This window comes from Marmota monax, unplaced genomic scaffold (assembly GCF_021218885.2).
Source record: "Marmota monax isolate L192 unplaced genomic scaffold, Marmota_monax_Labrador192_F-V1.1 WCK01_AAM20220418_F8-fsc00064, whole genome shotgun sequence".
Lineage (NCBI taxonomy): Eukaryota > Metazoa > Chordata > Mammalia > Rodentia > Sciuridae > Marmota > Marmota monax.
Window position 1 is genome coordinate 1855217 of NW_026694542.1, and position 16110 is coordinate 1871326.

The following is a 16110-nucleotide window of genomic DNA, read 5'->3' on the forward strand; positions in this document are numbered from 1 at the left end:
CTACCAAACTCACTCTTAGAAAAAAATATTTTTTTTACATGATGAAATATGAATTTAAAACATATTCCTGCTATGTCTATCACAAGAACTCAGAGAAATTACTATCTTGCCTAAATTTTCAGGAGAATTTACTTCTTTAATAAAGAAGAAATTTCTACCAAGTTTCCACTCAGAATCAAAACCAGATCATTCCTGAGAAGTTAAGACTTCCTGGAAAACTATATAAGACCCACCGTTTCAAGGTCTTCACAAACTTATTGGAGGAATGGAAAAGGTGTTTCAGGCTCCTCGATACTGACTGCTTGCGGCCTGTGGTTTGTAATTTTGAACTTTCTGGAACACAGAAAAAAAATCATAAATTCCATGTGACAGATTAACACTCCCCTTTCCTTCTTCCTGCTTTCCCATCCTCTGTCCCCTCAGTGTTACGTATCAGTTTCATGTAGGGATTTGGATTATTCATTCTTATAAGAAAGTCTTATGAGATGCCAGTGGTTAACTCAATTAATAACTCTTCAAAAATGTAGGAGATGAATAATATTTATAATTCTAATGGAAACCACTGATATTCTGTTGATTCTCTTACAATGAGTGATTTATTATCAAGTAGGATAAAAAGAAATGAAATCAACTCCTTTGCCCTCCTCCCCACCTCACCAATTGCTAAGTAACACATACACACTTTTCAATGTTTCCAAAGCACTCTTTATTTGTCTATTTATCCCATTAAAGTTTTTCATTATAAAATCAATATAAACATATTACAGAAAGTCTGGAAAATAGGAAAAAACCCCAAAATCCTTCCATCACACTCCTACTTCTGTTCTCCTACTAACAGCATTCTGGGTTTGTATGCTGGCTTACAAAAATAGTTGTAGATAGGTATGGCTATTATCCTCTTTTTTTAAAATATTTATTTATTTAGTTAGTTTTCGGCGGACACAAGATCTTTGTTTGTATGTGGTGCTGAGGATCGAATCCGGGCTGCACGCATGCCAGGCGAGCGCGCTACCACTTGAGCCACATCCCCAGCCCTATTATCCTCTTTATTCAGAAGAAGAAACAGGCTGAAAAGTGAAGTGGATTGCTGAAGACTGCGCGGAGCCATTATCTAGAAAAACTGAGACATTCTTTCAAATATATTTTTTGGAGCAACTACTATGCACTGTAGCTACAATGGTGAGCAAATCATTCATTGCTTCTGTTTTGCTCTTCTGTTAACAAAATGAAACTCTTGCTAATAAAATTAGTAGAATTCCTGGACTTCCTGTAACAGTCTTTGCAAACATTTCTCCATAGAGCTAGACTAGATGATCACTAATTTCAACTCTTATTCTATGAAATGAAAGGAAGCTGAAATTGTTGGTGGAATCACTGAACTTTGGACAGACAGGTCACTGGGGCTGAGAACACGGTCCATATAACTGCTGTTGGGCAAAGAAACTTGGGCAGATGGCCCATGACTGAGGTCCCCATGTGGCTCTACGTGTGAGCCTATAGGAATAGCTGACTGATAGAAGTATTTCAAACTTGGGCTGGTATTGGTTATTCCTAGAAGAAGAAAGCAAAAACATTTTTTTCCCTGGCTTGAACATGAATTTGGCTGCTTGAAAATGATGTTGCTGGGACTCTGTGTTAAATGCTGCAAAGTAAACATATTCACCACACACCACTCTCTTCCTAAACTTCACTAAAACAAAAGAGGGGGTGGGAGAAAGGGAGGAAGGAAGAAAGTGAAATAAATAAATGACAAACATCTATAAAGACAAATAAATGGGAAATAAGACAAAAGCAAGTAAATTCTGGTTGCTGAAAAGCAGATGGACAGATGTATTTAATGGACTTGAGAAAGACAGAGTCTAAGGCAGCAGTGGAAGAAGCTGAACAGTAACCCACCTCACCCCATGGGCACCATGAGATGCTGGAAGTGGGAGTGCATGAGGAGCTAAAATCAGAAGGTTTGGCTGAAATCTATTATCAAGCAGCTAGACTTATAAATCTTCTCCCCTACTGCAGAGATGGACAAATAGCCCATCCCCACCATAAATGGAAGCAACTGGCTTATCTCTGGAAAGCAAAACAAATGAACAAATAAAAAATCAACTCAAATTCAACCCAATCAAATCAAAATCCAACAAAACCACAGAACAGGTCTCTGCAGTGAGAGATAGGGAGACATCAGGTACAAAGAAAATGGGTGATGATAGTAGTTGTGCTATAATATCAAACCAGATGAAACCATTGGGTTCTCAGAACAATGATACCCGAACTTGTACCCTCTGGGGAATCTGACCATCCTAAGAGAATATATCTGAAGATTCCAACATTGGGGATTTCCCCATGAAAAGGTGGTACAAGTTCACCCTATAGTGAAGGCTGTAAATAAAGAGCATGCCAATGGCTCTTAGCCAAACAAATGGCAAAGGATCACCAGGCAGTTGAGAAACACATTTAGCATGAAATAATACAAAGACCAGAAATAAACAAAAGAACAACTTAGAGGATAGAGAGATTATCCTGAAAAGAAAACAATAAATGAAGTACAGCCCATCATTAGTACTCTGAGAGATAAAATATCACATTACTGTAAAAAGGACAGGGGTCTATAAAAAGATCCAATTATAGGAAAAAGGGAATATTAAGAATTAAAAAATAATACCAGAAACTTAAAAATCCAGTGGAAGGCTTAGAAAATAAAGCTGATTTGGCCTTCAAGGAACTAGGGTAAAAGGACATTGGATGGAAAGTGACGAAAAAAAAGCAAAAGAAAAGAAAATGAAAGGATCAATGGAGGATATCTGTCATCTGAATAAAAAGAGTGCTGGTAGAAGAAAGGAGAGGAAAAGGAGGTGAGGGAATAATTAAATAAATAAGAAAATGTCACATAATTGAAGGATGTAAACTTCTGCAATTGCCAAGTGCCCAGGAAACCAGACAAAGATTCTAAGGCACATCACAGTGAAATTTTAGAATAGTGAAGTCAAAAGAAAATGAAAACATTCCAGAAAGGGGGGTGGGGAATAGAACTTCTGGAATCAGAATGGCATCAGACTTGTCATCTCCAAAAGCTAGAAGACGTACAGCAAAGTCTTGCAAATCTGAAGGAAAATGATTTCAACTGTGAATTCTACACTTGTTCAAACTCAAACTATGAGTAAATGATAAGTAGAATACATCTCTCTTTAGACATGGGATGCCTCCAAAAATTAGTTCCCAAGTAACCCTCTCAGGAAGGTACTAGAAGAAGATCTCCCCACAGGAAAGAGGAAGACCTGGGGTACAGAAAATAGAAATCCAACACTGGAGAGCGATAGGAAGAGTCTGTAACATGGTAGTGAAAGGGGGACTGCTGTACACTGAGCATGGAGGCAGCTAGTTACCTGCCCAAGTGGCAGCAGGGCAGGGCCTCACGAGAGCATTGCTCAAGGAGATATGACTGAAGCAATGCCTGATGTACTTGATTATGTTGAGAGAAGATTGACCCAACCGGAGAATAGTCTGGGGATTATAAGCAGTAAGTGCTTGGAGCACAGGAAGTTTCCTTTGCTCATACTAGCTTGTCTAGCACCTGACACATAGTAGGCAGGGTTTCAGTTAATGTCAGTTTGCTAATTGAATAATTGCATGATAATTGAAACTCACTCTGTTAGGATGAAAACAGTGGGCTGCTTTATAATTCACTATGTCTGTTAAGGGCATGAACTGTGCAAACAATAAAGTTTGTTTTACGTCTCCCTCAAATTTTCATCCTAGCACTGAGCCTGCGGATTTGTTGCACAGTTCTGGTTCTGTGAGTTTCCGCACTGTCTCTGCAGGGTTCTGGTAGGAGAAGAGATGTTGTATTACTTCTGTATTTGGAATTTACTGTGTATTTAATGACTACACCACCTCATCTCAGTGGAGTCACTGACTGCACTTTAATTTTAAGGTATATCAATAAAGCACTGAAGATAGCAAGTATCCTTCTTCATCTGGAAGAACAATGAAAGAAAGACAAGCTAGAGTTTGCAAGGGGCTTACATTGTCCTAGGTGAATTTAATCTATTATCTGATTTAATCCTCATAACAACACTGCAAATTGGATATTATTATCCTGATTTTTCTGATGAGGAAGCTTTGGCTCAGAGATGTTAAATGATTTCCCCAAGGACATACAGCTAACAAATGGTAGAACTGGGATTTAAAATAATTATTTTTTCTAATTATAAATTTTATAAAGACTTACATTCCCAGTAAGCCACATAGTATCTCAATGTGGTTGAATTATTTTTGTTTTGTTTTGTGGGGGTGGTGGGTACCAGGGATTGGACTCAGGGGCACTAAACCAGAGAGCCACACTCCCAACCCTAATTTGTATTTTTTTAGGGACAGGGTCTCATGGAATTGTTTAGTGCCTCATTGTTGCTAAGGCTGGCTTTGAACTTGTGGTCCGCCTGTCTCAGTCTTCCAAGCTGCTGGGATTACAGGCGTGTACCACTGGTGGTACCTGGCTCAATGTGATTGAATATTTTACGTAGCAAATTTCTAGTTCTCTGTAAACAATACTTATATTAGTCTTCATTTATTTGTTAAACTAGATGAAATTGTGTTAAGTCATCTTCAAATCACACCTTTTTTTGTGCACATTAATACCCTTAATCTTGGTGTATCACAGATCAGCATTTTATAAAATTTGTGCCTTGGAGTAGTAATGTTATGAAAATGCTTTACATTGCTGAAGAAGTTTGGAAAATGCTTGTTTAACCAAATTTATTATGCCTCTTTATTAGTGTCTTTAATATTCTAATTTTTATTTTACATTTCTGAGAGAGGGATGAAAAATGTAGCATTTCTCAAACTACCTAACAAAGAGAACCTTTTCTAACTGAGTATCTTATAGAACAGCTGTTCTCTGGGTACAATCTGAGTATCTTTATATGTTCAGAGTGCATTTCAATATAAAAAACAATTCTCTTTTTTAGGAAACTCTACCTTAGGCCTAACTTAAATATTTCCTAATATCATGTATATATTTATGTTCCTGCAGTAACTAGAATATACATGACAGAAGTTGAATGGCAACTATAGAAATAGGCTGGCCAGGCAGTCATTTCCTGATTATTATAGTAATCCAAAAGGAATCTTAGGGGGAAACCCCATCATTCTTTTATTTTTTATTACTGGGAATTGAATCTAGGAGTGCTTTACCGCTAAGCTACATCCCCAGCCCTTTTAATTTTTTGTTTTGAGACAGAGTCTTCATAAATTGCTGAGGCTGGCCTCGAACATGTGACCCTCCTGCCTCAGCTTTGGGAGTTGCTGGGATTATAGGCATGTGCCACCAAGCCTGGCCCCATCATCCTTACAAGTAGTTTTAGCTTTCCCTCTCTGATAAGGACCAAAAATAAAGTGCTTATGAATTGTAAAGAACCATCAGTTTAATTGCTTTATTGTTTTTGCTTCCATACAGGAAACAATGGACAAGGGAAGTGATGGAGAGGCAGAAGAGAAAGAAGCCCAGGTAATCCCCAGCTGGGTTAGATGAGCCCTGGATAACAGAACTGTGTGGACTTCAGTCAGTGTGAAGTGTTGAAGGTCCCAGTTTGGGTACATTCTTCCTAGAGAGCAGGGAATGGAAATCCCACTAGGGTTTCCTTCTCAAGCTGCTTCCATATATATTTACATCTCCTAATGAACCAGTCATTAGAAAAACATTATTTTCTCGCAAACACTTGTCCTCATTGCTAGCTGGAGCCAACATTTCTGAAGGGCCCTGTTGTCATAGCTGTATGGTAATTGGGAAAACTTTTTGCTAATGCTAAGTATGATCTATACCTAGTGCAAACAAGCTAGCATAGCATCTCTTAGTTTCAACTATGGAGTTCTCCCCTCCCTGGCCCAGCAGTGCCCTAAATCTGGAAAGCACAATGTAGCTGAAGAGCTGATGGGAGGGTGGAAAATGAAAACTTTATGGAGACTTTAATTCTCCAAATAAAGTAAGTACCTCTTCTGTGAATCCTTGCATAGATCAGAAATCTGACCATGTCTCAGTTAAACAACTGAAGAGATTCTCTGGGTGCAGTTGCTTTAGATCTAGGGAAGGTGTGCCAGCCTTTCTCCTGCACAGTGGTGCAGAGGAGCAGTAATATTCAGGGAGAGATTAAAAGTTCAGCATCCAGTCCTGATGTAGGCTGGGAAACTAAAGAAATAAGGTGTGGCAGGATGATTGAACTTGGAATCAGAAAACTCAGGTTGGATCCATTCTGTCTTTTCCTGGCATGGTGACCTAGGGCAAGTCACTTAGCCTCAGTTATAACTGCCAAAATGAGGAAGAAAAGGAGACACTATGAAATTTTGCATTGCAAACTATATTCTAAATAGATTTGAAGACTTCTTATGATTATCTTTATAATTGTTTGCGCTCCCTCAGGGATGCTCAGGGAATTTCCCTTGGGGGTGGAAATTTTGAGGCTGAATATCCCCAAAGACCCAGCACCATGGAGGAGTCTTGGGAGAATACAATTCAAAGAGAAAGGAACTTATGGCAGCTGCTGTTTTTCTTGTGCTTATTTTCAGACTGTTCATACAGAGAGGGCGAGAGGGAAAAAGAAAAGAAGGGAGGGAGGAAAAGGGAAGTCTCTGCTGAAGGGTTAAAGCAAGATAGTGCTGTAAAGTGATTCCAGATGTACAAATATTAATATCTCCCTCTCCCTGATGAATGAGAAGGTATGACCCAGCTAGGAAACTGCTAAAATTACCGGCGCCACTGAGACCTCACTCGATGGCCCAGCTCAGATTTTTATCCTTACCCCGACAACTGTGATGCTGATGAAGGGCTCGGACCTGCTGCAGCAGACTCTCCAAAACTTCGCTCTGTCCCTTGTGTCTGGGCTCTCTGTCGTCATAGTCTTTCCAGTCTATTGAACAAAAGAAACAAACAGAGTGAAATTTTAAAGCAGGGGAGGCCTCTTCCCTGCCCAGCCTTTCAGGAGCTGGGGTTTTGCTCACACTATCCGCAGGCTCTGTGGATGAGCACCCAGCACACCCACAGCTAGCCAAGTAGTTGGAAGCTGCCATTGTTCAGAGCCCTGAGCAAAACAGTAATTGTGGTTGGTTTCTTGTGCTGGGCAGTTTTAGGGCAAGGGAAAATGGCAATTGAAAACCAAAAGAAAATATGACATTTGGGAGTCCAATCTCCCCTATCATAGCCCCCTGCCCCTTTCAGCATCCCACATCCTAATAATTCCCCCTGCCACTTCTCCACTCAGCACCCCAAGTCCTCAACTGGATTTCCACAGTAGGAAAGAAAGGGGTGGGAATGTGTAGACTAGATGAAATCCACAGTCCCAATGCTTTTATTGTAGGTTTCACACTTTGGGCCAAATTGACATTTCTTTCCAAGGAAAGAGCCCATGTCGGATGCCAAGAAATGGAAATCTACATTTTGCTCTAATGAATGTCTGCTTTGGTTAGCTGGCACAGCACCCCCTGCACATACTCTGAGCCACCAACCACCCTGTCTGCTCAGTCTTTGAATATACAGTATTAGCTTACATGGCAAATTTAAATTGCAATACCCACTGAGACTTTTCTCCCTCTTCTATTTTCATTCCATTTGGCTATAATGATATCAAGGGTAATAACTCATATGGGACTAATGTCAAGATTGTAATTCTGCTGTCTCCAACTCTAGATTGTTTTTCAGCAGGTCAGTCATTTCATTGTTCATCCCTCCTCTCCTCCATTTCCCTCCCCCCATTTTCCTTTCTGAGCCTGTTAAAAGCAACAACTTAAAGCACTTCTTAGGTGAACTGCTTTTTCTAAAAAGGCTGGTCACTCTTCCCTAGAAAAGACTGTTAATTCTAGAAAAGACTGTGTATCTTAGACTTAAACGCTAGTTAAACAAGTTCCAAATTCCCTCCCCATAGGTTTATTTTGAAATATGGGGTCTTCCTCATTCAGAAAGTTAAGCCTATGTCATGCCAGTCAAAATTCAGTAAAAGCTTCCTGCCATCGTCTCTCCAAGCCAGGAGAGCTATACCATTAGGAAGAACACAGGTTCTGGAGTCAGATACCCCTGAGTGTGAATCCTGGCTCCCTGCATTCCTATATTGTTGTCTGCAAGCAAGTTGCTTACACTGACAGAGCTACTACTCCCTAATTTGAAAAATGAGGATGGTATATACTTTGTGGGATTTTTACAGGGATTACATGAGAAGTATATTAGGTTTCTGGCACTATGCCTATTATGTGACAGGAATTCTGTAAATAATAATGTAAAATGGAGGCAATTCATTATGGAAACACCATTTCTTACCCTATCAGATAATTACCCACGAAGAAGGGGACCTCAGAGATTTTGTAACTCATCTTCCTTCCCATTCTCCCCCATGCACAACTCTTCATTCTGTCTTTCAGAAGACTGAAGTGCAGAGACAGCCATTTCAGTCCTATCTTACTGAGCATGTTGGTGGCATGGGGTATAACATAGTCAAGTGATCTTTTGGAAAGTGCTCATGCTCATTTCATTATCCCAGGGACATTTTCTTTTATTTTGGAAAGGAGGGTCAGAGGCTAGGGTGGGGTTTGGGCTGGGGTTTAGCTGTGGTCAGCTTTGTAGACAGGGAATTGTAGACTTTTATAGACTCTTTGTTCCTTGTGGGCAAGATCATTACTTAATCTCTGTCTCATTTTTCTCCTTTAAATTGAGTTTTAAAAGTATTTTTTAGGTTATTTGAGAGTTAAAAGAAACAATGTAAGTAGAGCACTATCCTGGGCACAGTTGTCATTCGAGTGTGGCTGGTGAGGCACTATGATTAAAAAGCTTGATGGTGTTCAGGTACACTGGGAAAGGGAAGGGTGTTTTTTACTGGGAAATTAGGTAAAGTTTAAGGAAATAATTTCTTGTGGCCTTTAGACTAGTGCCTCTCATCTCTGGGCAAAGTGATAATAAACATTGCCCTCATGGATTCCCAAAGGCCATTGTGAGTTTGTTGCCTTAGTTGGATGCATACATCTGAATGCTCACCACAGATGAGCAAGATGGTGCCCTTGAGTAAGACTCCTGGGTGGCTGAATTACTATGTGGCCCTAATCATGCTAATCCTTCTAATGAGTGTTAAAGCTGCCATCAAAGCAAGGGGAGATAAAATGGTTCTGGCTATTCCAGCTTAGCCCTATTACATCAAGGGGCAAACTCGACTAATGGTTTTATGATACATTAGAAAATTGCTAATGCTAAATTGCAGCCCAAGTTAGCATTGAACTTGATGCCAAGGTTTTTGGAAAGAATGAGTTTTTCTAATAGATGTTTGGAAGGTTCTGATGACTACATAAAATAGGAGACTTTAGGGATGAGAGAGAAAATTGAAAATATATTAAGAAATCAGGACCCTAACAGGAATAAACTTAGCATGGTAGGAAAAGAGCAGATTGTGCCACATAATACAGTTCACTGTTCTGGTAATGAGACACTTCAATTGCAACACAATGCAGAGCTTACATTCACTGGCCATATCAGGGTTTTCCTGATCGTAACTCAGACAAGCCTGTCTGGGTGCTTTTCTCTTATTATGTACCATACCATATAACATAGGTCTATAAAAACACATTAAGGACTTTTGTAAAAATATAAAAAAAGTTTTATAGCTTACTGGAACATATTACCAAATTTCCAATTACTCTGTCATGTTAGAATACATTGTCCTCTAGTAAATATCTGAATACTGATATATGTTACATCACAATGTCATACTCTGTTTATAAATAGAATGGGAGTGTTTTTGTATTGTTCTTTCCAAGTGATATGGCATGTCTACAGCAACTATTACCACATGTTAGGATTTCAGTTCTTTTCCAGTTATCCCTACTAATCACACATACCAGTTTAGAAAGCATTCTATTTAAATTACCAACAAATAAATGACTCCCCTGAGTCCTGAACAACTATTCTTGTCACTCCAGAGTGAGCTCTTCAAATATGCTCTGAGAGAGGGTATCTGCACACATTTGTAGTTTATAGAATTGAACCTGAACTTTATGCATCTGTATATAGATTAGAATCTGCATGGGTATGCATTTGGAATGAGTTTTCCCCGTTTCACTTTCAGGTCAATGGCAATTAATATATTTTGTGTTTTTATGTACTTTTTGTCCTCCATCTCCAATAATACACACTCCCTGCTTCCCTAGTCACAGATGGTCCCCTTTAGTATCATCATCTTGTAATTTTCAGTTTGTGTTTCTGATAAATCTTCAGCCATAAAGATATTCAAATAAGACTGGAGTAATTAAGTCATCAAATTCAGAGGGACGCAGGGGTCTTGGAGCTCTCTGGCTCTATATGAACTGGTATAGCTATTTGAACCCACCATAGGTGGTGGTCAGGCTGTTTGGTTGGCTCTTAGTCTGCTTGTCTACCTGATGGTTAGTTATTATGGCACAGGAGACACAGCAGGGTCTTGACCAGCTCAGGTTTGAATCCTCACTCAGACACTTACCAAGTGTTGTGACCTTGGGGAAAAGGAACATCATTTCTGAATCCCAATTTGTGTATTTGTGTTTGTGCTAATAGTTCCCTATCTAGTAAAATGGATCAATCCATGTAAAGTACTTAGATTGATGCTCTGCATATTATGAGTCTTATGAAGGTTATCTCTAATTTTGATAGTGATACAGATAATAATGATAATAATGCTTATCTATAGGACAAGGAGGAAGATAAAGGATTGCTGTGAGGCTTAAGAGAGAGATATGAAAGTCTATAATGTATTGCTTGGCTCATGGTTCATCTTGGGTAAAGTATTGTTATAAAACTTGAGAAATTTACATATATATAAAACAATAAACTAAAGGAGCCCATCATAATCCCATAACCTAAATGACCACTGTTAAATTTTGATAATTATCAAGAGTCACAGACACTGTATCTAAGTATAGGTAAATTAATGATCAAATGTTACAGAAAAGATCTCCACATTTTATATTATAATTTTTACATAAAATTTGTATAGTAGAAATTTCTTTCATGTATTGAATGACTTTTTTGAAATACCATTTTTAGTGGCTATGTTTGGTTCTATAGTATGATGAATACGTATATATCATGTTTTACTTAGCTATTAAATTAATATTGGATTTATTTTCTTCATTACTCATTGTTATCCATATACTGTGGCACTGCCCATCTTTGTATATAATTGTTTATCTATATTTCTGTTTCCTTAGGTTAGATTCCTAGATGTGTGATTATGGGATAAAAGGAAAGGGATTTTCTTAAGGGAAAATTTTCTTATGGGAAATTGTGTTCCATAAAGGATGTAGTAGTTTGAACTCTCACAAGAAGCATACGATACCATTTTTAACTATCACATTAGTGACATATTTTTAAAAAGATGAAAACACAATCCAGGGCTCTGGGCTCATTACAGATAAAAATCTATCTTATCGTCTGTCTGGAGTTGTTTGTTCTGGTTAACTACATTTTCTGGTTAGGAGAAAGTCACCAAACATACCAGGCATGAATTATTAATCTTCAAGCAAATAGAAGAGGCCTTTGCTGGTTTCTCAGCCAACACTACAAATGATACAGATTGTGTTTGTTGCAGAGCCTGTTAGCAAGAAAGTATTTCTTCACTCAGAATGTTAGATGAGTAAAATGTTAGATTCTATTCTGTTAAGGAATGGATATGATGTGTCCACTGGGGGCAAAGAAGGGGAGAGGAGAGCTAAAATGGACTGTATGTACTCTGGGCCAGCAGCTCCCACGGTACCGTTTCTCCATTCCCATTACAGCCCTGTGAAAGGATATGATTAGGCCTATTCTATAGATGTTGAATTGCAGTTTTGAGAGTTTGATTTTGAAGGCACACATGATATGGGATATAAGGTCAGTCTTTCTGGTTCCAAGTTCCCTCTCCTTTCACCTACTGAGCTGCTGTCCCAGGAGTGTTTTTGCAGAGGAATCACTCATTCTGTGTCTGAGATGCTGCCCTGAGAAGGTCTGGTGGGTTGCAAGTAGTGTGAGAGGGGATGGCCAGGGCACCACAGAGAGGGAGCTAGAGTTGGAGCCTGCTGCCAGGCCTGAGAGTAGCCAACACCTACTAGAAGGAGAGGCACATGCCGGTGTCGTGGTCTGAGCTGGTCCCCATCCTTTCATGTTATAAGCCGAGACCTGAACAAAATATTGTTGGCCCTGCAAAGAATTGAAATAGAATAATACATTAGACATTTCAGTCAATCATTTTTTTCCCTAGAAGCAGATCTTTGCATTAGCTTGCTCATCCATTTTGAACTCTTCTGTCCATACTATAGCTTTCTGACTTTTCTTGAGCATTATGTTTATAAATTATAGTAGCCATATTAAAGTGCCTTGTTTCTATGTATTTTTTGGTTTTAAAGATTGAAATGTTATAATTATTTTTCCTAATTCCCACTCCCTTTAATTAATTAATTAATTAATTAATTTGTGTGTTGGGGGTACTAGGGATTGAATCCAGGGTGCTTAATAAGTAAGTCACATCCCCAGCACCGCCTCGACCCCTGTTTTTACTGGTGCTGGGGACTGAACCCAGGGCCTTGTGCGTGTGGGGTAAGCACTTGACCAATTGAGCTATATCTCCAACCCTCCCAGCCCTTTTTATTTTTTTATTTTGAGATAAGGTCTTGCTAAGTTGTTGAGGCTGGCCTTGAACTTGTAATCCTCCTGTGTCAGCCTTCTGAGTCTTTGGGATATTAGGCATGTGCCACCAACCTGGCAAAATGGCAAGCCTCAAAATTTATACACCAATTTTTAAATTTTTACTTTTATTTTTTATTTTATTTGGTGCAAGAGATTGAACCCAGGGGCTCTTAGGCACTGAGCCACATCCTCAGGTCTTTTTAAATTTTTTAAGATTTTGAGACAGCGTCTAAGTTGCTTAGGGCCTTGCTAAGTTGCTAAGGCTGGATTTGAACTTGTTATCCTTGTGCCTCAGACTCCTGAGCCACTGGGATTACAGGCGTGTACCACCACACCCGGCCAAACACTACTCTTTAAAAATCACACAGTCCTGTAAGGTTTACCCAAAACAGTGACCTCTACTCTTTCCTCTTTCTTCTTATTTTTCACTCCCCAGAGGCATCAGCCATCACCCCTTTAGTTGATAAAGTTTAGAAATTAACAAGCTGTAATGAATATCTTTTCAGAATAGTCCATTAAAAACTTGCTTCATTCTTTCAGTGGCTTCACTGTGAGAAGATACTGTCATTTATTTAACCATCCCTTATTGGTAGACATTTGAATTGTTTCCATTTTTCCCCACAACAAATAATGCTGCAATAAGCATCCTTAACTTGGCTGTTCAGACATTTTAAAAATTAACTCTGATTTGATTTCCATTTTAAAACTATTATTAAAATAATGGCTTATATTCTTTAATTTTTTTATGGCATTAAGAATTAAGGAGTTGTTTTTTGTTTGCTGATAGTTCATTAGAATTTTTTGTATGTTTTCTTCTTTGCTTTGAGGTTTTCCTTTTTTTCTAATGAATCAAAGAAGCATTTGAGAAGCCAGAGTTTGATGAAATATTGCTTGCAAAAATTGTAAAATGTTGTTTGAAGTTTAAAAAATCATATATCTTTGTGGAGCTTTTTGCTAGGGATTTAATAATATTGGCCTTACCATACTATGAAGTTATTTTTTAACACTGAATATGGATTTCTATGCACCCCAAGGTTATAAGAATTATGTAGAAGTGTAAATCTACTTCTAGGCTTTTATATGATTAGGATAGTGTCTGCATTGCTCTCATTGGATGGCCAAGTGGAAAAACTTAATCCCTGTAGGAATTAGTACAGATATTAGAGAAACTGTCTATGGAGAGTTTTCCATTTTTATCACCATATCACTTTTTCTTTTAAGCAATGGAAATTCCCTAGGGTTCCTTCTGGCCCTCTTCCACCATGTGAGCCATGGGTTTGGAATCAGTCTTCTGCTGATAGCATCTAGGGGGGCCACCCACTCCGGGGTTTGTTTGCTCCAGTAATTCACAGTTCTGGCCCCTGGTATAGACAAGTGATTAAGACTAAAAGTCAGGATTCTTGGTGGTGACCCAACCACCAAGAATTCTATTAGAATAATATGGCTAAAGCTTAAAAAGATGCAACCTAATGCACCTTTTTAGTACTGGGTTTCAGGATTATATTTTTCAAATAATAGTTTTAATTGATTAACCTTTAAGAAAACAACAGAATTGTCCCTCTATGGCCTCCATGCAAAATTCTTAAGATATTATTTGAATGGAACAAAAAATATGGAAGTTTTGATTTTTTTTTTACTTTAAAACAATTTTTATTAAAAGAAAGAATTTTTAAAATATTTTATATTGTAGTTATTTGAGGAAATACAGGGTTTGTGTTTGAACTAATTTTCTGTTTTTTTTCTTGGTGTGTGTATTTCACATGCTCTTATGGTTCATAATTTCATAAATAATTTGAGTTTATACTGGTTGTACAAATAAACATGGTTTGTGCCAGTTTTTCATTCACAGTTTAAATTGGTTTAGGTTACTGAGAAACATAGCTCCACCATATATAGTTTCTTTCTTGTGAAAGGAAATTTAGACAGTTTTTTTTTCTTTCTTTCTTTTTAATCAAGGGAAAAGGATATCTTTCAGGAAATTGTGTGACTCCAATTGATGACTGATCTCAACTAAGGCTGTGGGGGTGAGGCTAGATGGGGCTGTTATTTTTACCATCAGACAGGGAGTCAAAATTGGATCTCTCAGAGCCTTTGATCCCCCGAAGATTAGACTGTGATCCAGAAAGCAGCAGCTTTCAAGGCTTGCATGAGGCCAGTCTTTTTCTGATCTCCTTAGAACATGGCAACTTACAAAGTGGTTCATGCTGTCTGCTCACTCCTTTGTGAAATTCAGATTATGGATACCAGACATATCATGCTTAATGAGTGGCAGTTGTTGCCAGAGGACTGGCTGTTGGCTGTGGCTTCCAGAATAGGCATTTGCTACCAACATCCCAGCACAAATGTCAGTGACAGGGAATGGTAAGCCTACCACAAGGACATTTACCGTCTTAAGTCCTGTGATTGTGCATCTCAGCGTCTGTAGGTTATCCATGATGATTTCTCCAGCCAAGGGAGAAAAGTCTTTAGACATACTCCATTCCACTGTGGGAGATTAGGGGACAGGAAGGAGAGAAAGAGAATGAAGTTTAGTCAAATCAAGAAGCACCATAGAAACTCTAGCATATAATCCTTTTCACAAACTTTGTTCACCTTCTTCTCCTTATATTGGCACAATAACAATCCTCCTTGGGATGCTAGGTGTTTCCAAAATCACCAGTATTTTTTAAAAGAGGAGCCCCAAAGCAATAATTCTATAGTAATTAATATACCTTATGAGTTTTTTGAACCTCAAAAGATATTTTATTGTGGTATGTGTATGTTTTTGTGATTTTCTTAACATGAAATAGAATTTATAGTCATATGACCCTGAACAACAGGATATGTTCTGAGAAATGTATCATTACTCAAATTCTTTTTTTTTTTTTGTACTGGGGATTAAACCCAGGGATGCTTTACTACTAAGCTACTTTCCCAGCTATTTTAATTTTTTATTTTGAGGTATGGTTTCCTAAGTTGTTTAGAGCCTCATTAAGTTGATGAGGAACTCAAGCAATCCTCCTGCCTCAGCCTCCTGTATTTGTGATCTTCTTGCCTCAGTTTCTCCAGTTGCTTGGATTATAGGTGTGCATCACTTCTCCTGGAAGGCATTTTTTTGGTGTATGTAAATATCATACAGCGTACTTTCACAAATTAAGTTGGCCATGATGTCACCAGGTGATATGTATTTGGTCTGTCCTTGACTAAAATATCCTGATGGGGTTCATGACTGAATAGTGTTGCCATAAGGCCATTGCTATATAAAACATAATGTGTGTATGTGTGTGTTCATGAATATATATATACACACACTTAGGCAGATAATATATAACAGTTCATTGTATATAGAAGATAAATCATTTATTGTATATGAGAATTGAAGGGTACATCAGGACATTACCACTATTTACTTCCCAAGGTTGGCTTCTGCTTCATTTCTCTACTGAAAATGCTCTTTCAAGGGTCCAGTGACA

The 16110-nt window shown here is 38.3% G+C and overlaps 1 protein-coding gene across 2 annotated transcripts in view; it reads right to left on the bottom strand.

Annotated features, from left to right (window-relative positions):
• Ankfn1 (ankyrin repeat and fibronectin type III domain containing 1) overlaps nucleotides 1-16110 on the bottom strand; it is a 347331-nt gene that overhangs the window by 54246 nt on the left and 276975 nt on the right. For both annotated transcript variants that reach the window (XM_046420653.2, XM_058571493.1), the window contains 4 exons: nucleotides 15045-15142; nucleotides 12082-12172; nucleotides 6789-6896; nucleotides 234-333 (listed from right to left, as the gene is read on the bottom strand). In XM_046420653.2, the coding sequence (XP_046276609.1) occupies nucleotides 234-333; nucleotides 6789-6896; nucleotides 12082-12172; nucleotides 15045-15142 (397 nt within the window). The remainder of the gene's footprint in view (nucleotides 1-233; nucleotides 334-6788; nucleotides 6897-12081; nucleotides 12173-15044; nucleotides 15143-16110) is intronic.